Source organism: Oncorhynchus masou, chromosome 13 (assembly GCF_036934945.1).
Source record: "Oncorhynchus masou masou isolate Uvic2021 chromosome 13, UVic_Omas_1.1, whole genome shotgun sequence".
Classification (NCBI taxonomy): domain Eukaryota; kingdom Metazoa; phylum Chordata; class Actinopteri; order Salmoniformes; family Salmonidae; genus Oncorhynchus; species Oncorhynchus masou.
In genome coordinates, this window is record NC_088224.1 from 65,011,338 (window position 1) to 65,037,103 (window position 25,766).

General features: G+C 42.6%; 2 protein-coding genes across 6 annotated transcripts in view; one reads left to right on the forward strand and one right to left on the reverse strand.

Moving 5' to 3' along the window:
* The window catches only part of LOC135552841 (complement C4-B-like), a 30,667-nt gene extending 28,513 nt beyond the window's left edge, over positions 1–2,154 (forward strand). Inside the window, exons 37-40 of the mRNA XM_064984734.1 lie at positions 73–165; positions 253–336; positions 542–683; positions 1,634–2,154. Coding sequence (XP_064840806.1) covers positions 73–165; positions 253–336; positions 542–683; positions 1,634–1,775 — 461 coding nt within the window. The 3' untranslated portion in view covers positions 1,776–2,154. The remainder of the gene's footprint in view (positions 1–72; positions 166–252; positions 337–541; positions 684–1,633) is intronic.
* Positions 2,020–25,766, reverse strand: part of LOC135552842 (tripartite motif-containing protein 3-like) — a 52,568-nt gene continuing 28,821 nt past the window's right edge. For 4 of the 5 annotated variants that reach the window (XM_064984735.1, XM_064984736.1, XM_064984737.1 and 1 more), the window contains 13 exons: positions 14,258–14,498; positions 12,997–13,148; positions 12,516–12,696; positions 11,594–11,764; positions 11,118–11,414; positions 8,824–9,088; positions 8,012–8,115; positions 7,321–7,488; positions 6,962–7,130; positions 6,248–6,307; positions 5,949–6,019; positions 4,310–4,450; positions 2,020–4,164 (listed from right to left, as the gene is read on the reverse strand). In XM_064984735.1, coding sequence (XP_064840807.1) covers positions 4,012–4,164; positions 4,310–4,450; positions 5,949–6,019; positions 6,248–6,307; positions 6,962–7,130; positions 7,321–7,488; positions 8,012–8,115; positions 8,824–9,088; positions 11,118–11,414; positions 11,594–11,764; positions 12,516–12,696; positions 12,997–13,148; positions 14,258–14,498 — 2,173 coding nt within the window. In that variant the 3' untranslated portion in view covers positions 2,020–4,011. Of the gene's footprint in view, positions 4,165–4,309; positions 4,451–5,948; positions 6,020–6,247; positions 6,308–6,961; positions 7,131–7,320; positions 7,489–8,011; positions 8,116–8,823; positions 9,089–11,117; positions 11,415–11,593; positions 11,765–12,515; positions 12,697–12,996; positions 13,149–13,641; positions 13,679–14,257; positions 14,499–25,766 lie in introns of those variants that run through there. The other variant, XM_064984739.1, reaches the window with a different exon arrangement.

Consider the following 25,766-nt stretch of genomic DNA (forward strand, 5'->3'; position numbering starts at 1 on the left):
ATATATTTAGTTCACAATATATCAGTTATGTTGTGAACTATTGTGTATATATTTTTATTTGCTTTGTCTCAGGTGACTGCCCAAAGAAGAGAGTCACTTACAGTAAACAAATGGAGAAAGAGACTCGCAGAACCTTTGCTTGTTTCTCTCCTGTTGCAAATTATGGTGAGTTTATACCTCTAATCCAAATGTTCAAAATAAATCTAATGTGCTGTAGTCGGTACTAACACCATCTTGTTGTCCTTCTGACAGTTTACGTCGTCAAGATTGTCAACTCATCCGACGACGGAGTTTTTAAACATTATACCACAATACTGACCAAAATCCTACAGACAGGTGAGTGCTCTGCTCTACAGATCTTCACAATGTTACAATGTGCGTCCCAAATGGCACCCTATTTCCTATGGTGCGCTACTTTTGAAGGGCCCTGGTCAAAAGTAGTACACTTTATAGAGAAAAGAGTGCCATTTGGTACGCACACATTCTCTTGGAAGTATAATTTCCTTTACATTATTCTTGTGTTGGTTCTCTGCTATGACAGGTAAAGACGTGATGCAGACTGGAGCAGTGAGAGACATGATCAAACGTAAAGCCTGTGATGAGTTTGACATGAAGACTGACAGTAACTACCTGATCATGGGGAGAGATGGGACCATCTCTCACACCACTGACCACAGTGGGAAGTAAGTGATGGGGTGTGTTCCAAATGGCACCCTATTCCCTATATAGTGCACTACTTTTAACCAGGGTTCATAGGGCTCTGGTCAAAGTAGTGCACCATGTTATAAAAATAATAATAATTAGTTGAGTGTTATTATTTTTGATATTTCACATGTACACGTGTAAGAAATTAGTTTGGAAATTAGTTTTTTGCATATCTCAACTCCCCCTGAGACACCCTCGAAGAGTGGGGTCATAGCCAGGGTCAAAAGGAGTGAACTATTTATGGAATAGGGTGCACAGGAGGTTGGTGGCACCTTAATTGGGAGGACGGGCTCGTGGTAATGGCTGGAGCGGAATTAATGGAATGGTATCAAACATATGGTTTCTTTCCAGCCATTATTATGAGCCGTCCTCCCCTCAGCAGCTTCCACAGATAGGGTGCCATTTGGGACACAGTCTTCCTTTTCAACTAACTATGTGTGTCAATATATTGTGAGACAGTGTTGATATAATACATGAAATCACCAGGTAAGAAAGACAGCAGAGAGGATATCTTTGAATTGAGATTCTGTAAAAATTAAACTATTTGGGCCATAGATTGTGATTTCTCTATTGGGAAATGTAAAGTATATGTACAGCGTAGAATAGGAGACTATTCCAGTGCAGTTTGAGTGAGTGGCTCCAATGTTGTCCACCCCAGGCCCCTATAACCAAATGTTGTCCACCCCAGGCCCCAATAACTAAATGTTGTCCACCCCAGGCCCCTATAACTTAATGTTGTCCACCCCAGGCCCCTATAACTAAATGTTGTCCACCTCAGGCCCCTATAACTAAATGCTGTCTTCCGTAGGCCCCTATAACTAAATGCTGTCTTCCGTAGGCCCCTATAACTAAATGTTGTCCTACCCAGGCCCCTATAACTAAATGTTGTCCTACCCATGCCCCTATAACTAAATGCTGTCTTCCGTAGGCCTGTCTATGTCCTGGATAATAAGATGTGGTTGGAGGAGATTCCAGAGGAGAGGAAGTGTAAAGCTAGTAAGAACCGTAAAGCCTGCAACATGCTCAAGGACTTCATGGTATATTACGAGCTCAACCAGTGTTCAATCTAAACCACGGCTTCCCTTCAGTGAACGTCCAGATAGAAATAAATTATATAGAACAGACATGTTTTTCTGCCATTGAGAATAGGGAAACGTGTTGGCTCTATGCAATACATTTCTATCTGAAACGTTTCAGAAAGTTGTGCCTCCTGAATGTCACCTGACCTAGGATAACTGTCCAGGGAATCAGAGAGACTGATTCAGAGAAGGATATATTTTTTTGTATAGAGGAAAGCAGAAAGCACACTCAGTATCTCCATAAACCATGTGCTTTTATTACCTGTGCATATTCACAGAGAAAGAAGATTGAGAGACATATTGTTGAAACAAAGTTAGACTGTGTGTCTAATACTCCTTAATAAAATAGCCTGTGATTGGCTGCAATCTGTCTGGCTGCTGTTTGGCTTCATGACGTCAGAGGTTATAGGGACTCTGTTACAGTGATGAAAACCAGGGGGTGTTCCACTGTAGCTTGTCAAATGCTAATGTTTCCCTCAGGACAAGTTATAAGTTGGTAATGAACTTGTATAACCCGGTAATGAACTGATAACAAGGCAATGAAACATAGCTCTAGTCCTTTAACTCACACTGTGGTTTCAGCTTCTGAAGACCAACTGTATAAACGGTAATTCTGTTGACTGTTTATTTAAGATTGAAAACATAAGTTAGTCAAATCTAATGTAGTTTTGCATGTTCAATAACACTAAGTAATATAATCATGGGTACTGGTTTTCAATATGTACTCCAACTTTTGTCACATTTCAAAACCGACTATTTATTTTTTGGCAAATCAAATCTTACAAATTTTAAATCTGCACTGTTTGTTCGACTCTGAAAAGTCCCCTCAAGTGGTTAGATTTTTTTTCTTTATATTGAGACAAATGACAAAGGCGTGAATTTAAAAAAAATACAAATAAAACAAATTAGAAAAATAATTTGTAAAATGCTGAGCTAGTGTATAAAATAAATTAGCAATTCCATTTTTCATTTTTGTACTTTTTCAAAAGTTTATAATAATTGTGCTGCTCACATGCCATAATTATGACACCTCTTCTCCGGCTGAACTGTTTTAAAAAGCACACTTTAGGACAGCTGCCATACTTAGTTAGAAACGAATGCTAGACTGCTGTTCTCGGAATAACCAAAAGATGTTTTAAATGAAAGCACAGATAACGCTGCATAATGATCCATTACACAGTTATGCATACACAGTACATACAGCAAATCAATGCACAGATGGTGATGACCTTTTAAATGTGAGATGGCTTTAGATTAGTCAGTTTATTCTTAGATAACTGAGAAATAAATTGTTTCAAAAGCTTTTGCGTTGGTTGGTTTCACTGTAAGCACATCGTTCCTTTTGATTTGTTCATTGCACTTATCATGGAGAAGAAACAACTGAGTTCATAAACTCCACTGTTATGTCATCCTGTCTGAGCTGACAAGGTAAAGATACAACTTCATGCATTGGGACCAGCTCCTTCACAACATGGCTCTATTATACGTCAATCTATCACTGATCTGAACGTCGTGTAGGTCTCATATCAGTTACAGTATATATACACACTTCATACCTCCTCATAGTTTTACATCAATGACCGAACAAAGAGGTAAATAGACTCTACACACACATGATGCATCCCAAATGGCACCCTATTCCCTACATAGTGCACTACATAAGGAATAGGGTGCCATTTGGGACAAAGTAAACTCCATAACACACCACATGGAGGAGTAAATGGGGGTTATATTCATGATGTTGGGGGGTTCAGAGAACACTAACTGGATGATGTGGAAATCAAAGGGACAGCTATGGGAAAGCTCATTGCACCTGTATATTATGTATAGTACATTGGTTTGTGTCGTTGCTCAGTGATATCACATGTGCTCTGACCTGGGGGCAAAAATACATACATTAGATCAAATGCTTTCCAATACTTCAAGCGCTGCACTTGATTTCGTTTGCCTGAAACAGTCCCAAAAGTGCAAACTCAAATAAATAGATAAATCAAGCACATCTCAAATACTTTCAAGTATTTGACCTATTTTTGGGACCCAGGTCAGGCTGTGGTTGGTTTGTCTGTCTGGCCCGGATCTGGGGTACATCCCAAATGGCAACCTATTCCCTACATAGTGCACTACTTTTGTGGTTTATTGTAATAAGTAGTGCACTATGAAGGGAATAGGGGGCCATTTGGGACGTACCCTGGTAGTGGTATGCCTGCAACAGACCGTAAAGCAATTGCTACTGCAAGTAGCGGTAAACCTTGAAGCAGTGGTTGCCAGAATCAGCCACAGCCACGTGTCCATCAGAGGTGAGAGACAGGCCCTGTGGACCATAGAGGGGGTCTGCTGTGGTGTTGATGTAGGACAGGAATGAACCAGAACTATCAAACACCTGCAGGACAATACAAAAACAAGGTCAGGGTCAGCTGTAAAGTCAGCTGTAAAGTTACATTACTTTTGATCTAACGCAAAAGGGAAAACAAAAAATAATGACAGGCTGCTTGTTGATCTTGTCATCAAGATCATCAATAACTGACCTGTATTCTGCTATTCCCCCAGTCGGCAACGATGATGTTCCCGTTGGCATCCACGGCAACGCCCGTCGGGGCGTTGAACTGTCCGTTCCCCTCGCCATGGGAACCAAACTTAAACAGGAACTCCCCGTCTGCACTGTACACCTATTAGGGAAGGGAGTCAAACTGTTCAGAAGTAGTGTGTCCGAACCTCAACCCTAGCTCATGTCCACAGCCAGGTTCTACCCTGACTCTAACCTCAACTCTAGCTCATGTCCACAGCCAGGTTCAACCCTGACTCTAACCTCAACCCTAGCTCATGTCCACAGCCAGGTTCAACCCTAACTCTAACCTCAACCCTAGCTCATGTCCACAGCCAGGTTCAACCCTAACTCTAACCTCAACCCTAGCTCATGTCCACAGCCAGGTTCTACCCTGACTCTAACCTCAACCCTAGCTCATGTCCACAGCCAGGTTCAACCCTAACTCTAACCTCAACCCTAGCTCATGTCCACAGCCAGGTTCTACCCTGACTCTAACCTCAACTCTAGCTCATGTCCACAGCCAGGTTCAACCCTGACTCTAACCTCAACCCTAGCTCATGTCCACAGCCAGGTTCAACCCTAACTCTAACCTCAACCCTAGCTCATGTCCACAGCCAGGTTCAACCCTGACTCTAACCTCAACCCTAGCTCATGTCCACAGCCAGGTTCAACTCTAACTCTAACCTCAACCCTAGCTCATGTCCACAGCCAGGTTCAACCCTAACTCTAACCTCAACCCTAGCTCATGTCCACAGCCAGGTTCAACCCTAACTCTAACCTCAACCCTAGCTCATGTCCACAGCCAGGTTCAACCCTAACTCTAACCTCAACCCTAGCTCATGTCCACAGCCAGGTTCAACCCTAACTCTAACCTCAACCCTAGCTCATGTCCACAGCCAGGTTCAACCCTGACTTTAACCTCAACCCTAGCTCATGTCCACAGCCAGGTTCAACCCTAACTCTAACCTCAACCCTAGCTCATGTCCACAGCCAGGTTCAACCCTGACTCTAACCTCAACCTTAGCTCATGTCCACAGCCAGGTTCAACCCTGACTCTAACCTCAACCTTAGCTCATGTCCACAGCCAGGTTCAACCCTAACTCTAACCTCAACCCTAGCTTCATGTCCACAGCCAGGTTCAACCCTAACTCTAACCTCAACTCTAGCTCATGTCCACAGCCAGGTTCAACCCTAACTCTAACCTCAACCCTAGCTCATGTCCACAGCCAGGTTCAACCCTAACTGTAACCTCAACCCTAGCTCATGTCCATATCCCTAGCGTCATGTCCACATCCACTAACCCTAGCCTCAAGCACAACCTTAAACCACAACCCTAACCCTAACATTGACTATAACACATCCAACATTGACTATAACAGAGTTTGTGGAATTCTACTCCTTTCATTTGAAATGATTCAAACTGACATCAGATAGCCAACAGTGGGAGTGGGACATTTTCCTGTGGCACAGTGACGTACAGTAACTACAGGATGGCAGTGAGGGAGTGACACAAAGCTGCCACAACAGAACACTGAAGGCCTGAAGTCAAAGCATTTTAAACCAACCTGATACGACTACAGTAACACACACACACAGAAAGAGAGAATAGTGAGATGTACCTTCACCGAATGATTGTGGAAGTCTGTTACCACAATCTCATTTTTGTTGTTGATCGCCACAAAGTGGGGACCTAGGGAAGGGGAGGGAGGAAGAGAGAGGGAAGAGAGGAGGCGGAGAGAGATGAGTCATCAACATAACAGTGCAGTAGAGGAAGTTCCAGACTATTTTAGGACATTGTACACAACAGGACTGTGGAAACACTAGCCACAAAGGGAAACACCAAGCAATGTACAACGTAAGACATGGCAATGGGCAATTGTATCATGAAGAGACTGCTATACAATACATCAATACTTACTGAACGCAGGGCCAGATTTACTCAGCTTTGGTTCCAGTGAAATGCTTGTACCACTTTTTTCTAAAAAATAAACAATAAAAATGTCAAAGTCAGAGATGAGATTGAAACGATTGACAGGTTTCTCCATGTAGATAGTGGAGCCATATCATTGGAAGATTATAGAAATGGAAGAGAATCACATTGACCAAAGAGTGAAAACAAGGAGAATACATTTTATTTTCCCCCAAGTACCTGCAAACTGTCTGAGGTGCAAATCAAAGAGACAGGTATGGGAAAGCTCAGTGCATATATTATGTATAGTACATTGGTTTGTGTCATTGCTCAGTACTAGCTGTGCCCAGACCTGGTGTAAATACAGTATACTGTACATGTCAAATATATTATGTATAGTACATTGGTTTGTGTCATTGCTCAGTACTAGCTGTGCCCAGACCTGGTGTAAATACAGTATACTGTACATGTCAAATATATTATGTATAGTACATTGGTTTGTGTCGTTGCTCAGTGCTAGCTGTGCCCAGACCTGGTGTAAATACAGTATACTGTACATGTCAAATATATTATGTATAATACATTGGTTTGTGTCGTTGCTCAGTGCTAGCTGTGCCCAGACCTGGTGTAAATACAGTATACTGTACATGTCAAATACTTGCACAGGAATTGTTCCAAAACTGCAAACCCACAGATAGATCAAGCAAGGAGTGTCTCCCCTACCTGTGAACTGTCTGTCTGACGTCCCCCTGGCTCCAAACTTGGTGACCAGCTTCCCATTGGCCTGGAAGATGAACACGCAGCAGGCCTTGTTGTCCACGGTGATGATGTGTCCGTTCCTGTCCACCGCCACGCCCTTAGGGCCCATCAGACGACCCGCCCCGATCTTACTCTGTCAGAGGGATGGACAGGGAGAGATGTGATGAGTCTGATCTGAGGAGCAGCTATGGGAAAGCTCAGTGCATCTGGTATGTAGAGAACATACAAGGAGAGGGGATATAGTAGAGACTGTTTAATGTTGATGTTTCAGCTCGAGGTCTTTCTCAAGACCAGTCTCCTAGAGTGACCTGATGACCTCTCACCTTGAACTTTCCGTCGGAGGAGAAGATGCTGACCCAGCGGTTGTCGTAGTCGGCCACGATGATGTCACCGTTCATATCCACGGTGACCCCAGTGGGGCGCTGCAGTTGCCCCGGCGACCGACCCCTGACCCCAAACCTCAGCTTGAATGCCCCATCGTTTGAGAACACCTGGATAAGAATAGCACAACAATAACACTCAGAAACAGATTTGGATTTGAGATCATCTTTTTCGAAAAGGGACAATGTGGCATTTGAGATTTGCCCTGATATATGTGTTTGACCTGTGATACTATGATTGAAAATTTAGCCTCAACCTAATACATTTTCTGCTTTGCATCCATTCATGTTTACACTCATTCCACTCTGCACACTGTCACTTATACACATGGTTACCTTTCTCTCACTGGATGTATGGCTGTAGTCTCACCTGTATACACTGGTTGTGTGGCTGTAGTCTCACCTGTATACACTGGTTGTATGGCTGTAGTCTCACCTGTATACACTGGTTGTATGGCTGTAGTCTCACCTGTATACACTGGTTGTATGGCTGTAGTCTCACCTGTATACACTGGTTGTATGGCTGTAGTCTCACCTGTATACACTGGTTGTATGGCTGTAGTCTCACCTGTATGCACTGGTTGTATGGCTGTAGTCTCACCTGTATGCACTGGTTGTATGGCTGTAGTCTCACCTGTATACACTGGTTGTTGCTGTCAGCCACTACGATGCGTCCGTTGCTGGAGGTGGAGATTCCCTGGAGGTTTGTAAACTCTGCTTTATCTCTCCCTCTGGTTCCTGTCAAATACACACATCCAGTAAGAATGAGTCAAATCATCACACATCCAGTAAGAAGAATGAGTCAAACCATCACACATCCAGTAAGAAGACTGAGTCAAACCATCACACATAAAATAAGAACACAGTCTGTGTCCATGGGCCCAAGGGCTAAATAGCAGAGTCACGAGTTATCACAGAGACCTCAATAGATCTTCATCAGTAAGATTGCTGGAAGCAGTGAAACAAAGTGTGAGTATTTCCCACAGCATTGTCTGTACCCTGCAGCCTGCACTTTGAGATAACTAAGAGAGCTATTTCCAACTTGATCGTGATATGTGGTGGTCTTACATTAGTCTTACTGTACAAACTTCAGTTGCATGCACTGCCTCTGGATACAAGAGTAAAATAACAAGTCAAATGTGAATGTATTCATCAGTAATACTGCTTAAAAAAATGATAGGAGCATTGAACCAATGTGTTGTATTCCCTTCTTTCCCCATGGCTGGTTTTTTAACTGATTAGCAAAGAGTGTAGCAAAGAAAGCTGTTTTTAAAATGTGTTTACTTGCAATATGACTTGTTATTGTCTTACCTACTTTAGTTAAATCCACTTCTTTTAAGTCAAAAGATAATCACCTAAATGACTAAAAAGTCAATATGAGCAGCTGTACCACAGAGTTAGACGAATATTAAACAGGGATTACATGTCTCTACGATCTGCACCTACCGACTCTGTAGATGAGTTCATCCTCGATGGGGTTCTCCTTCTTTTTGGTGGTGCTGTACATACTGGAGGGTCTCCTCACAGCCTTCTGTCTGATGTGGCCCCCCGTCCCACTAGGACTCTTCACCCTCCTCTTCACATCGTCTGGAGACTGCAGGACGTCCGAGGGCTTGACCGCACGCAGCCGGAATGGACTGCCCCTGACCGGCTGGTCGTACAGGAGGAGAGAGAAGGAGAACTCCCCCTCAGAGCGCATGGTATAGCCCACCTGCAGAATATTACGGAACAGAACCTTATCAGGCACCTCCAGGGGAATATAGTCCTAGACAGTCCTGCTGTATACAAAATAAACACTGTACATTAAACAATTGACGCAATACACACAGTTGAAGTGTGCCAAACACATTTAAACTCAGTTTTTTTTTTCAGCTTTAATTTCCTTCATCACATTCCCAGTGGGTCAGAAGTTTACATACACTCAATTAGTATTTGGTAGCATTGCATTTAAATTGTTTAACTTGGGTCAAACGTTTCAGGTAGCCTTCCACAAGCTTCCCACAATAATTTGGGTGAATTTTGGCCCATTCCTCCTGACAGAGCTGGTGGAACTGAGTCAGGTTTGTAGGCCTCCTTGCTCACACACGCTTTTTCAGTTCTGCCAACAAATGTTCTATGGGATTGAGGTCAGGGCTTTGTGGTGGCCACTGCAATACCTTGACTTTGTTGTCCTTAAGCCATTTTGCCACAACTTTGGAAGTATGTTTGGGGTCATTGTCCATTTGGAGGACCCATTTGCGACCAAGCTTTAACTTCCTGACTGATGTCTTGAGATTCAATATATCCACATAATTTTCCATCCTCATGATGACATCTATTTTGTGAAGTGCACCAGTCCCTCCTGCAGCAAAGCACCTCCACAACATGATGCTGCCACCCAGTGTTTCACGGTTGGGATGGTATTCTTCGGCTCGCAAGCCTCCCCCTTTTTCCTCCAAACATAACGATGGTCATTATGGCCAAACAGTTCTATTTTTGTTTCATCAGACCAGAGGATATTTCTCCAAAAAGTACAATCTTTGTCCCCATGTGCAGTTGCAAACCGTAGTCTGGCTTTGTTATGGTGATTTTGGAGCAGTGGCTTCTTCCTTGCTGAGTGGCGTTTCAGGTTATTTCGATATAGGACTCGTTTTACTGTGGATATAGATACTTCTGTACCTGTTTCCTCTAGCATCTTCACAAGGTCCTTTGCTGTTATTCTGGGATCGATGTGCACTTTTAACTTTTGCCCTCCTTCCTGAAAGGTATGACGACTGCGTGGTCCCATGGTGTTTATACTTGCATACTATTGTTTGTACAGATGAACGTGGTACTTTCAGGCATTTGGAAATTCCTCCCAAGGATGAACCAGACTTGTGGAGGTCTACAATTGTTTTTCTGATGTCTTGGCTGATTTATTTTTATTTTCCCATGATGTCAAGCAAATACGCACTGAGTTGGAAGGTAGGCCTAGAAATACATCCAGAGGTACACCTCCAATTGACTCAAATGATGTCAATTAACCTATCAGAAGCTTCTAAAGCCATGACATCATTTTTGGAATTTTTTTCCAATACAGTGAATTATAAGTGAAATAATCTGTCTGTAAACAATTGTTGGAAAAATGACTTGTGTCATGCACAAAGTAGATGTCCTAACAAGACCATGGTGCTTGCCTACGGAGCTGTGAGGGGAACGGCACCGCAGTACCTCCAGGCTCTGATCAGGCCCTACACCCAAGCAAGGGCACTGCGTTCATCCACCTCTGGCCTGCTCGCCTCCCTACCATTGAGGAAGTACAGTTCCCGCTCAGCCCAGTCAAAACTGTTCGCTGCTCTGGCCCCCCAATGGTGGAACAAACTCCCTCACGACGCCAGGACAGCGGAGTCAATCACCACCTTCCGGAGACACCTGAAACCCCACCTCTTCAAGGAATACCTAGGATAGGATAAGTAATCCTTCTCACCCCCCCTTAATGATTTAGATGCACTATTGTAAAGTGGCTGTTCCACTGGATGTCAGAAGGTGAATTCACCAATTTGTAAGTCGCTCTGGATAAGAGCGTCTGCTAAATGACTTAAATGTAAATGTAAATGTAAACAGACTTGCCAAAACTAGAAATGTGTGGAGTGGTTGAAAAATTAGTTAATGACTCCAACCTAAGTGTATGTAAACTTCCGACTTCAACTGTACGTTACATACATTAACACAATACATATATTGCAAGTTAGATGTCATACACAAAGTACAATTATCCTCACCTCATACGTCCCATTCTTATTATCCACCACCTCTGTCTCCGTGGTTACCGCCCCGTCCATCGACACGATCTCGGCCCGCAGCGCCGCGTTGCCCGTCTTCACAAGCTCACTGTCCTTGTCCTTGGTCGTCACGGTGACGGTGGTGTGCTGGCTAACCAGGGTGTGGCGTAGTCCCTCTCCCGTTGCGACGGAGGTGTGGCCTACGGCTCCTGTGGTGATAAGCACACCCAGATTCTGGATGGAACGACGAAGACCCTCTGTCTCCACCTGGCAGTCAAGATGGCTGTTCTCATGGGGCTGGGAGGGGGCAAGGGAAGGCTTGTTACGTTTAACCAGCATCCCTATGGCTTCGTCCCGAATGGCAACCTATTCCCTATATAGTGAACTACATTTGACTGGGTCCCATTTGGGACATATACAATGATGATATAGGCTATGCATATATGTGAAACAAACATATAAACGTGTCCACAAACCTGTTCTGGGTAGGTGTGTCGGGCAAGGGCGCTGACCCTCTCTCCCATCTGTTTCTGGACCAGCAGAACCTCTGTAGCACTGCCATGGCTCAGAGCCTGCTCTGTAAAACTACTGCAGCTCTGGATGTTGTCCTTACCCTGCAGGAGAGAGGAGAGCTGGGCCTGGAGCACCTACGGACAGAGAGAAGAGGAGAGATGCTAAGAGAGGGAGGAGAGGAGGGAGGGATAGTCAGTTAGGGAGGAGAGGAGAGCTGGACCTGGAGCACCTACAGACAGAGAGAAGAGGAGAGATGCTAAGAGAGGGAGGAGAGGAGGGAGGGATAGTCAGTTCGGGAGGAGAGGAGAGCTGGGCCTGGAGCACCTACAGACAGAGAGAAGAGGAGAGATGCTAAGAGAGGGAGGAGAGGAGGGAGGGATAGTCAGTTAGGGAGGAGAGGAGAGCTGGGCCTGGAGCACCTACAGACAGAGAGAAGAAGAGAGATGCTAAGAGAGGGAGGAGAGGAGGGAGGGATAGTCAGTTAGGGAGGAGAGGAGAGCTGGGCCTGGAGCACCTACAGACAGAGAGAAGAAGAGATGCTAAGAGAGGGAGGAGAGGAAGGAGGGATAGTTGGAGACAGGGAGGAGGAGAGAGGGATAGTTGGAGACAGGGAGGAGAGGAGAGAGAGAGAGAATGGTTGGTAGGTAGGTAGTCAGAAACAGAGCGAAGAGAAAGGGAGAAAAAGAGGGAAAGACCGAGAGAGAAAGAGAGTCGAGAGATAGTGATTCACAGAAGTAAGAGAGAGATAGACCATCAATGTGTCCCAAATGACCCCCTATTCCTTATACAGTGCCCTACCTTTGATCAGGTCCTGGTCAAAAGTAGTGCACTAAATAGGAAATAGGGTGTCATTTGGAACAGCAGACCTAATCCGGTTGCAGGTACCTTCTGCTTGGTGCAGCAGATGTTCTCCAGGTCAGTGATGAGGGTGGTCTTCCTGAGGTGTAGCGCCCTCTCTAGCTCCTCAAAGGTACTGCTGATCTCTGTCACCGCCTCGTTCTTCCTGTCAGTCAGCTGCTTGGAGATCTCCCCTACCAGCTCTATAGCAGCCCTCAGCTGGGGCAGCCTGGGACAGGAAGAGGAAACAGTATACTGTCACAACTTCACAGTCAGATCAAGTAACCAACAGGCATGAACAGAGGAACTGACTAAATGTGTGTGTAATTTCCATCGATCTTCAGTCCTTCATTAGAAGCTGAAACCTAGAGACTGAAAAACTGCACTCTGGTACTTTGTCATTGCACTTACCAGACTTATCAAGTGTGTACACACACAGTGGTCAATGAACTCAGAATAGGGCTTTAACAACCTTAAAACCGTCCATCATTACAGACAGAGCAGTATAGACCGGTTTACCATCCAGTACCTGTTGCGTATGGCATCCAGCTGGGTCTTCAGGGCTGCTTTCTGTTGCTCCAAGACATCTCTAAGAGGGACAGTCACATGTTCCCTGTGCTCTCCTTCAGTACACTCCAAACACATGGCAGTCTCACACGACTCGCAGTAGAACTCCATCACCTGCAGGAGGTGGAGGGGAGCAACACATAGCACAGCTCAACACACATGATGACTCACCTCAGACCAGGCAGGTTCATACAGTGACAAGGTCAAACATGGATACATTTACTCAATGTTCAGGGGCTTGTAATTGGTGTGAATCCACAATTGTGAACAATACGCTCACTTCAATAAAAAACTGGCAAGGTCGGCCCTCAGACATTCTTCCTTCAACTCAGATAGGTACTGATTTAGCTAGTCCATGGCGCATATCGACTAAGCATCTCATAGCAGGTGTGATGATCTAGGATCAGTTTGGCCTTTTAGATCATAATGAATCAGATTATATGGACAGATTCTCGATCAGCCCTCCAGCTCTGAAATGTTTTGTGGATACAGGTACTGATCTAAAATCAGTTGTGTTCACTAACAGTCAGCGACGCCAATGTGTCATCAATTAGATGCCAGACCTTTCCCACTTTGTTGGGGCTGCAGAGGGATAATAGAAGCCTACCTTGCCCTCGTGGTTGGGGCAGCAGAGGGATAATAGAAGCCTACCTTGCCCTCGTGGTTGGGGCAGCAGAGGGATAATAGAAGCCTACCTTGCCCTCGTGGTTGGGGCAGCAGAGGGATAATAGAAGCCTACCTTGCCCTCGTGGTTGGGGCAGCAGAGGGATAATAGAAGCCTACCTTGCCCTCGTGGTTGGGGCAGGAGAGGGGTAATAGAAGCCTACCTTGCCCTCGTGGTTGGGGCAGCAGAGGGATAATAGAAGCCTACCTTGCCCTCGTGGTTGGGGCAGCAGAGGGATAATAGAAGCCTACCTTGCCCTCGTGGTTGGGGCAGCAGAGGGATAATAGAAGCCTACCTTGCCCTCGTGGTTGGGGCAGGAGAGGGGTTATAGAAGCCTACCTTGCCCTCGTGGTTGGGGCAGCAGAGGGATAATAGAAGCCTACCTTGCCCTCGTGGTTGGGGCAGCAGAGGGATAATAGAAGCCTACCTTGCCCTCGTGGTTGGGGCAGCAGAGGGATAATAGAAGCCTACCTTGCCCTCGTGGTTGGGGCAGGAGAGGGGTAATAGAAGCCTACCTTGCCCTCGTGGTTGGGGCAGCAGAGGGATAATAGAAGCCTACCTTGCCCTCGTGGTTGGGGCAGGAGAGCGGCTGGCAGGCGGCAGCTGCACTGACTGACTCCAGCACACTGCAGGCCTCTGGAGGAGAACATTCTGGATCCCTCTGCAGCACCTCCATCAGGTTGGTTATGAAGAAGTTGTTCTGCAGCGCGGCCACACCCTTCTCTGGCAGGATGGACGTCTGACGACACACGGGACACGATAGTGTCAGGGACTGAGGGGGGATGTAGTTCTGTAGACATCTAGAAAAGACAGGAGAACAACAGGGATGGCTTGTTATAAACCATGTCAAGTTAATGGTGCTCATCACATTTAGACAAATGTCAACCCTTTCACCATTTGGCACCAATACAAAGGGTCAAGTCAAGGAGCTTACAACATTGCTGCAGCCCTCTCCAGAAGATGATGTGAACAGAACAGACAGGGCCGAGTACAGAGCAGATGTCAGTGAGCTGTGTCTGGCAATATGGAGAGCAGAGAGTGCTGATGAGAGCATTCCTGTCAAGTGAGAGTAGCAGGGGTGGAAAGAGCTGCTAGCTGGCAGCACCACTGTGGACTGTGCCACCATCAGGAGAATGCTCACTGTTCCTCTGTGTTCTCCTTTCTCTTCCTCCATCTCTCTCACCCTCTCCCTCTCCAGCTGAAAGGTGCTTGTGGCCCCTCCTCTTCATGTGAATATGTGGTGGGATGGGTGAAGCAGCAGTAGCCTGGCACCCTCAGGAGAATGCACCCTGCTCTCCCTCCACCAAGCCTGGGGAGACTGCCTGTCACCTTAAGTCACTGGGAAGCCAAGCTGATAAGGAAATCTCTGGCATACACATACTGTATATGACTCTCATGATTTAATGCCATAACACACATGACTCTCATGACTTAATGCCATAACACATGACTCTCATGACTTAATGCCATAACACATACATGACTCTCATGACTTAATGCCATAACACACACATGACTCTCATGACTTAATGCCATAACACATACATGACTCATGACTTAATGCCATAACACATACATGACTCTCATGACTTAATGCCATAACACACATGACTCTCATGACTTAATGCCATAACACATACATGACTCTCATGACTTAAAGCCATAACACATACATGACTCATGACTTAATGCCATAACACATACATGACTCTCATGACTTAATGCCATAACACACATGACTCTCATGACTTAATGCCATAACACATACATGACTCTCATGACTTAATGCCATAACACACATGACTCTCATGATTTAATGCCATAACACATGACTCTCATGACTTAATGCCATAACACACATGACTCTCATGACTTAATGCCATAAGACACATGACTCTCATGACTTAATGCCATAGCACACATGACTCTCATGACTTAATGCCATAACACACATGACTCTCATGACTTAATGCCATAGCACACATGACTCTCATGACTTAATGCCATAACACATGACTCTCATGACTTAATGCCATAACACACATGACTCTCATGATTCAATGCCATAACACACATGACTCTCATGACTTAATGCCATAACACATGACTCTCATGACTTAATGCCATAACACATACATGACTCTCATGACTTAATGCCATAACACACACATGACTCTCATGACTTAATGCCATAACACATACATGACTCTCATGACTTAATGCCATAACACACACATGACTCTCATGACTTAATGCCATAACACACATGACTCTCATGATTTAATGCCATAACACACATGACTCTCATGACTTAATGCCATAACACATGACTCTCATGACTTAATGCCATAACACATACATGACTCTCATGACTTAATGCCATAACACACACATGACTCTCATGACTTAATGCCATAACACATGACTCTCATGACTTAATGCCATAACACACATGACTCTCATGACTTAATGCCATAACACACACCTGACTCTCATGACTTAATGCCATAACACTTGACTCTCATGACTTAATGCCATAACACACACATGACTCTCATGACTTAATGCCATAACACATGACTCTCATGACTTAATGCCATAACACACATGACTCTCATGACTTAATGCCATAACACACACCTGACTCTCATGACTTAATGCCATAACACATGACTCTCATGACTTAATGCCATAACACACACATGACTCTCATGACTTAATGCCATAACACACACATGACTCTCATGACTTAATGCCATAACACATGACTCTCATGACTTAATGCCATAACACATGACTCTCATGACTTAATGCCATAACACATGACTCTCATGACTTAATGCCATAACACATACATGACTCTCATGACTTAATGCCATAACACACACATGACTCTCATGACTTAATGCCATAACACATGACTCTCATGACTTAATGCCATAACACACACATGACTCTCATGACTTAATGCCATAACACACACCTGACTCTCATGACTTAATGCCATAACACTTGACTCTCATGACTTAATGCCATAACACACACATGACTCTCATGACTTAATGCCATAACACATGACTCTCATGACTTAATGCCATAACACACATGACTCTCATGACTTAATGCCATAACACACACCTGACTCTCATGACTTAATGCCATAACACATGACTCTCATGACTTAATGCCATAACACACACATGACTCTCATGACTTAATGCCATAACACACACATGACTCTCATGACTTAATGCCATAACACATGACTCTCATGACTTAATGCCATAACACATGACTCTCATGACTTAATGCCATAACACATGACTCTCATGACTTAATGCCATAACACATACATGACTCTCATGACTTAATGCCATAACACACACATGACTCTCATGACTTAATGCCATAACACATGACTCTCATGACTTAATGCCATAACACACACATGACTCTCATGACTTAATGCCATAACACACATGACTCTCATGATTTAATGCCATAACACACATGACTCTCATGACTTAATGCCATAACACATGACTCTCATGACTTAATGCCATAACACATACATGACTCTCATGACTTAATGCCATAACACACACATGACTCTCATGACTTAATGCCATAACACATGACTCTCATGACTTAATGCCATAACACACATGACTCTCATGACTTAATGCCATAACACACACCTGACTCTCATGACTTAATGCCATAACACATGACTCTCATGACTTAATGCCATAACACACACATGACTCTCATGACTTAATGCCATAACACATGACTCTCATGACTTAATGCCATAACACACATGACTCTCATGACTTAATGCCATAACACACACCTGACTCTCATGACTTAATGCCATAACACATGACTCTCATGACTTAATGCCATAACACACACATGACTCTCATGACTTAATGCCATAACACACACATGACTCTCATGACTTAATGCCATAACACTTGACTCTCATGACTTAATGCCATAACACATGACTCTCATGACTTAATGCCATAACACATACATGACTCTCATGACTTAATGCCATAACACATGACTCTCATGACTTAATGCCATAAAACATGACTCTCATGACTTAATGCCATAACACATGACTCTCATGACTTAATGCCATAACACATGACTCTCATGACTTAATGCCATAAAACATGACTCTCATGACTTAATGCCATAACACATGACTCTCATGACTTAATGCCATAACACATGACTCTCTTGACTTAATGCCATAACACACACATGACTCTCATGACTTAATGCCATAACACATGACTCTCATGACTTAATGCCATAACACACATGACTCTCATGACTTAATGCCATAACACACACCTGACTCTCATGACTTAATGCCATAACACATGACTCTCATGACTTAATGCCATAACACATACATGACTCTCATGACTTAATGCCATAACACACACATGACTCTCATGACTTAATGCCATAACACACATGACTCTCATGATTTAATGCCATAACACACATGACTCTCATGACTTAATGCCATAACACATGACTCTCATGACTTAATGCCATAACACATACATGACTCTCATGACTTAATGCCATAACACACACATGACTCTCATGACTTAATGCCATAACACATGACTCTCATGACTTAATGCCATAACACACATAACTCTCATGACTTAATGCCATAACACACACCTGACTCTCATGACTTAATGCCATAACACATGACTCTCATGACTTAATGCCATAACACACACATGACTCTCATGACTTATTGCCATAACACATGACTCTCATGACTTAATGCCATAACACACATGACTCTCATGACTTAATGCCATAACACACACCTGACTCTCATGACTTAATGCCATAACACATGACTCTCATGACTTAATGCCATAACACACACATGACTCTCATGACTTAATGCCATAACACATGACTCTCATGACTTAATGCCATAACACACATGACTCTCATGACTTAATGCCATAACACACACCTGACTCTCATGACTTAATGCCATAACACATGACTCTCATGACTTAATGCCATAACACATGACTCTCATGACTTAATGCCATAAAACATGACTCTCATGACTTAATGCCATAACACATGACTCTCATGACTTAATGCCATAACACATGACTCTCATGACTTAATGCCATAACACACACATGACTCTCATGACTTAATGCCATAACACATACATGACTCTCATGACTTAATGCCATAACACACACATGACTCTCATGACTTAATGCCATAACACACGTGACTCTCATTATTTAATGCCATAACACACATGACTCTCATGACTTAATGCCATAACACATGACTCTCATGACTTAATGCCATAACACATACATGACTCTCATGACTTAATGCCATAACACACACATGACTCTCATGACTTAATGCCATAACACATGACTCTCATGACTTAATGCCATAACACACATGACTCTCATGACTTAATGCCATAACACACACCTGACTCTCATGACTTAATGCCATAACACATGACTCTCATGACTTAATGCCATAACACACACATGACTCTCATGACTTAATGCCATAACACATGACTCTCATGACTTAATGCCATAACACACATGACTCTCATGACTTAATGCCATAACACACACCTGACTCTCATGACTTAATGCCATAACACATGACTCTCATGACTTAATGCCATAACACATGACTCTCATGACTTAATGCCATAAAACATGACTCTCATGACTTAATGCCATAACACACATGACTCTCATGATTTAATGCCATAACACACATGACTCTCATGACTTAATGCCATAACACATGACTCTCATGACTTAATGCCATAACACATACATGACTCTCATGACTTAATGCCATAACACACACATGACTCTCATGACTTAATGCCATAACACATGACTCTCATGACTTAATGCCATAACACACATAACTCTCATGACTTAATGCCATAACACACACCTGACTCTCATGACTTAATGCCATAACACATGACTCTCATGACTTAATGCCATAACACACACATGACTCTCATGACTTAATGCCATAACACATGACTCTCATGACTTAATGCCATAACACACATGACTCTCATGACTTAATGCCATAACACACACCTGACTCTCATGACTTAATGCCATAACACATGACTCTCATGACTTAATGCCATAACACACACATGACTCTCATGACTTAATGCCATAACACATGACTCTCATGACTTAATGCCATAACACACATGACTCTCATGACTTAATGCCATAACACACACCTGACTCTCATGACTTAATGCCATAACACATGACTCTCATGACTTAATGCCATAACACATGACTCTCATGGCTTAATGCCATAAAACATGACTCTCATGACTTAATGCCATAACACATGACTCTCATGACTTAATGCCATAACACATGACTCTCATGACTTAATGCCATAACACACACATGACTCTCATGACTTAATGCCATAACACATACATGACTCTCATGACTTAATGCCATAACACACACATGACTCTCATGACTTAATGCCATAACACACGTGACTCTCATTATTTAATGCCATAACACACATGACTCTCATGACTTAATGCCATAACACATGACTCTCATGACTTAATGCCATAACACATACATGACTCTCATGACTTAATGCCATAACACACACATGACTCTCATGACTTAATGCCATAACACATGACTCTCATGACTTAATGCCATAACACACATGACTCTCATGACTTAATGCCATAACACACACCTGACTCTCATGACTTAATGCCATAACACATGACTCTCATGACTTAATGCCATAACACACACATGACTCTCATGACTTAATGCCATAACACATGACTCTCATGACTTAATGCCATAACACACATGACTCTCATGACTTAATGCCATAACACACACCTGACTCTCATGACTTAATGCCATAACACATGACTCTCATGACTTAATGCCATAACACATGACTCTCATGACTTAATGCCATAAAACATGACTCTCATGACTTAATGCCATAACACATGACTCTCATGACTTAATGCCATAACACATGACTCTCATGACTTAATGCCATAACACACACATGACTCTCATGACTTAATGCCATAACACATACATGACTCTCATGACTTAATGCCATAACACACACATGACTCTCATGACTTAATGCCATAACACACGTGACTCTCATGATTTAATGCCATAACACACATGACTCTCATGACTTAATGCCATAACACATGACTCTCATGACTTAATGCCATAACACATACATGACTCTCATGACTTAATGCCATAACACACACATGACTCTCATGACTTAATGCCATAACACATGACTCTCATGACTTAATGCCATAACACACATGACTCTCATGACTTAATGCCATAACACACACCTGACTCTCATGACTTAATGCCATAACACATGACTCTCATGACTTAATGCCATAACACACACATGACTCTCATGACTTAATGCCATAACACATGACTCTCATGACTTAATGCCATAACACACATGACTCTCATGACTTAATGCCATAACACACACCTGACTCTCATGACTTAATGCCATAACACATGACTCTCATGACTTAATGCCATAACACATGACTCTCATGACTTAATGCCATAAAACATGACTCTCATGACTTAATGCCATAACACATGACTCTCATGACGTAATGCCATAACACATGACTCTCATGACTTAATGCCATAACACACACATGACTCTCATGACTTAATGCCATAACACATACATGACTCTCATGACTTAATGCCATAACACACACATGACTCTCATGACTTAATGCCATAACACACGTGACTCTCATGATTTAATGCCATAACACACATGACTCTCATGACTTAATGCCATAACACATGACTCTCATGACTTAATGCCATAACACATACATGACTCTCATGACTTAATGCCATAACACACACATGACTCTCATGACTTAATGCCATAACACATGACTCTCATGACTTAATGCCATAACACACATGACTCTCATGACTTAATGCCATAACACACACCTGACTCTCATGACTTAATGCCATAACACATGACTCTCATGACTTAATGCCATAACACACACATGACTCTCATGACTTAATGCCATAACACATGACTCTCATGACTTAATGCCATAACACACATGACTCTCATGACTTAATGCCATAACACACACCTGACTCTCATGACTTAATGCCATAACACATGACTCTCATGACTTAATGCCATAACACATGACTCTCATGACTTAATGCCATAAAACATGACTCTCATGACTTAATGCCATAACACACATGACTCTCATGATTTAATGCCATAACACACATGACTCTCATGACTTAATGCCATAACACATGACTCTCATGACTTAATGCCATAACACATACATGACTCTCATGACTTAATGCCATAACACACACATGACTCTCATGACTTAATGCCATAACACATGACTCTCATGACTTAATGCCATAACACACATAACTCTCATGACTTAATGCCATAACACACACCTGACTCTCATGACTTAATGCCATAACACATGACTCTCATGACTTAATGCCATAACACACACATGACTCTCATGACTTAATGCCATAACACATGACTCTCATGACTTAATGCCATAACACACATGACTCTCATGACTTAATGCCATAACACACACCTGACTCTCATGACTTAATGCCATAACACATGACTCTCATGACTTAATGCCATAACACACACATGACTCTCATGACTTAATGCCATAACACATGACTCTCATGACTTAATGCCATAACACACATGACTCTCATGACTTAATGCCATAACACACACCTGACTCTCATGACTTAATGCCATAACACATGACTCTCATGACTTAATGCCATAACACATGACTCTCATGACTTAATGCCATAAAACATGACTCTCATGACTTAATGCCATAACACATGACTCTCATGACTTAATGCCATAACACATGACTCTCATGACTTAATGCCATAACACACACATGACTCTCATGACTTAATGCCATAACACATACATGACTCTCATGACTTAATGCCATAACACACACATGACTCTCATGACTTAATGCCATAACACACGTGACTCTCATTATTTAATGCCATAACACACATGACTCTCATGACTTAATGCCATAACACATGACTCTCATGACTTAATGCCATAACACATACATGACTCTCATGACTTAATGCCATAACACACACATGACTCTCATGACTTAATGCCATAACACATGACTCTCATGACTTAATGCCATAACACACATGACTCTCATGACTTAATGCCATAACACACACCTGACTCTCATGACTTAATGCCATAACACATGACTCTCATGACTTAATGCCATAACACACACATGACTCTCATGACTTAATGCCATAACACATGACTCTCATGACTTAATGCCATAACACACATGACTCTCATGACTTAATGCCATAACACACACCTGACTCTCATGACTTAATGCCATAACACATGACTCTCATGACTTAATGCCATAACACATGACTCTCATGACTTAATGCCATAAAACATGACTCTCATGACTTAATGCCATAACACATGACTCTCATGACTTAATGCCATAACACATGACTCTCATGACTTAATGCCATAACACACACATGACTCTCATGACTTAATGCCATAACACATACATGACTCTCATGACTTAATGCCATAACACACACATGACTCTCATGACTTAATGCCATAACACACGTGACTCTCATGATTTAATGCCATAACACACATGACTCTCATGACTTAATGCCATAACACATGACTCTCATGACTTAATGCCATAACACATACATGACTCTCATGACTTAATGCCATAACACACACATGACTCTCATGACTTAATGCCATAACACATGACTCTCATGACTTAATGCCATAACACACATGACTCTCATGACTTAATGCCATAACACACACCTGACTCTCATGACTTAATGCCATAACACATGACTCTCATGACTTAATGCCATAACACACACATGACTCTCATGACTTAATGCCATAACACATGACTCTCATGACTTAATGCCATAACACACATGACTCTCATGACTTAATGCCATAACACACACCTGACTCTCATGACTTAATGCCATAACACATGACTCTCATGACTTAATGCCATAACACATGACTCTCATGACTTAATGCCATAAAACATGACTCTCATGACTTAATGCCATAACACATGACTCTCATGACGTAATGCCATAACACATGACTCTCATGACTTAATGCCATAAACACACATGACTCTCATGACTTAATGCCATAACACATACATGACTCTCATGACTTAATGCCATAACACACACATGACTCTCATGACTTAATGCCATAACACACGTGACTCTCATGATTTAATGCCATAACACACATGACTCTCATGACTTAATGCCATAACACATGACTCTCATGACTTAATGCCATAACACATACATGACTCTCATGACTTAATGCCATAACACACACATGACTCTCATGACTTAATGCCATAACACATGACTCTCATGACTTAATGCCATAACACACATGACTCTCATGACTTAATGCCATAACACACACCTGACTCTCATGACTTAATGCCATAACACATGACTCTCATGACTTAATGCCATAACACACACATGACTCTCATGACTTAATGCCATAACACATGACTCTCATGACTTAATGCCATAACACACACCTGACTCTCATGACTTAATGCCATAACACATGACTCTCATGACTTAATGCCATAACACATGACTCTCATGACTTAATGCCATAAAACATGACTCTCATGACTTAATGCCATAACACATGACTCTCATGACTTAATGCCATAACACATGACTCTCATGACTTAATGCCATAACACACACATGACTCTCATGACTTAATGCCATAACACATACATGACTCTCATGACTTAATGCCATAACACACACATGACTCTCATGACTTAATGCCATAACACACGTGACTCTCATGATTTAATGCCATAACACACATGACTCTCATGACTTAATGCCATAACACATGACTCTCATGACTTAATGCCATAACACATACATGACTCTCATGACTTAATGCCATAACACACACATGACTCTCATGACTTAATGCCATAACACATGACTCTCATGACTTAATGCCATAACACACATGACTCTCATGACTTAATGCCATAACACACACCTGACTCTCATGACTTAATGCCATAACACATGACTCTCATGACTTAATGCCATAACACACACATGACTCTCATGACTTAATGCCATAACACATGACTCTCATGACTTAATGCCATAACACACATGACTCTCATGACTTAATGCCATAACACACACCTTACTCTCATGACTTAATGCCATAACACATGACTCTCATGACTTAATGCCATAACACATACATGACTCTCATGACTTAATGCCATAACACACACATGACTCTCATGACTTAATGCCATAACACACATGACTCTCATGATTTAATGCCATAACACACATGACTCTCATGACTTAATGCCATAACACATGACTCTCATGACTTAATGCCATAACACATACATGACTCTCATGACTTAATGCCATAACACACACATGACTCTCATGACTTAATGCCATAACACATGACTCTCATGACTTAATGCCATAACACACATGACTCTCATGACTTAATGCCATAACACACACCTGACTCTCATGACTTAATGCCATAACACATGACTCTCATGACTTAATGCCATAACACACACATGACTCTCATGACTTAATGCCATAACACATGACTCTCATGACTTAATGCCATAACACACATGACTCTCATGACTTAATGCCATAACACACACCTGACTCTCATGACTTAATGCCATAACACATGACTCTCATGACTTAATGCCATAACACACACATGACTCTCATGACTTAATGCCATAACAC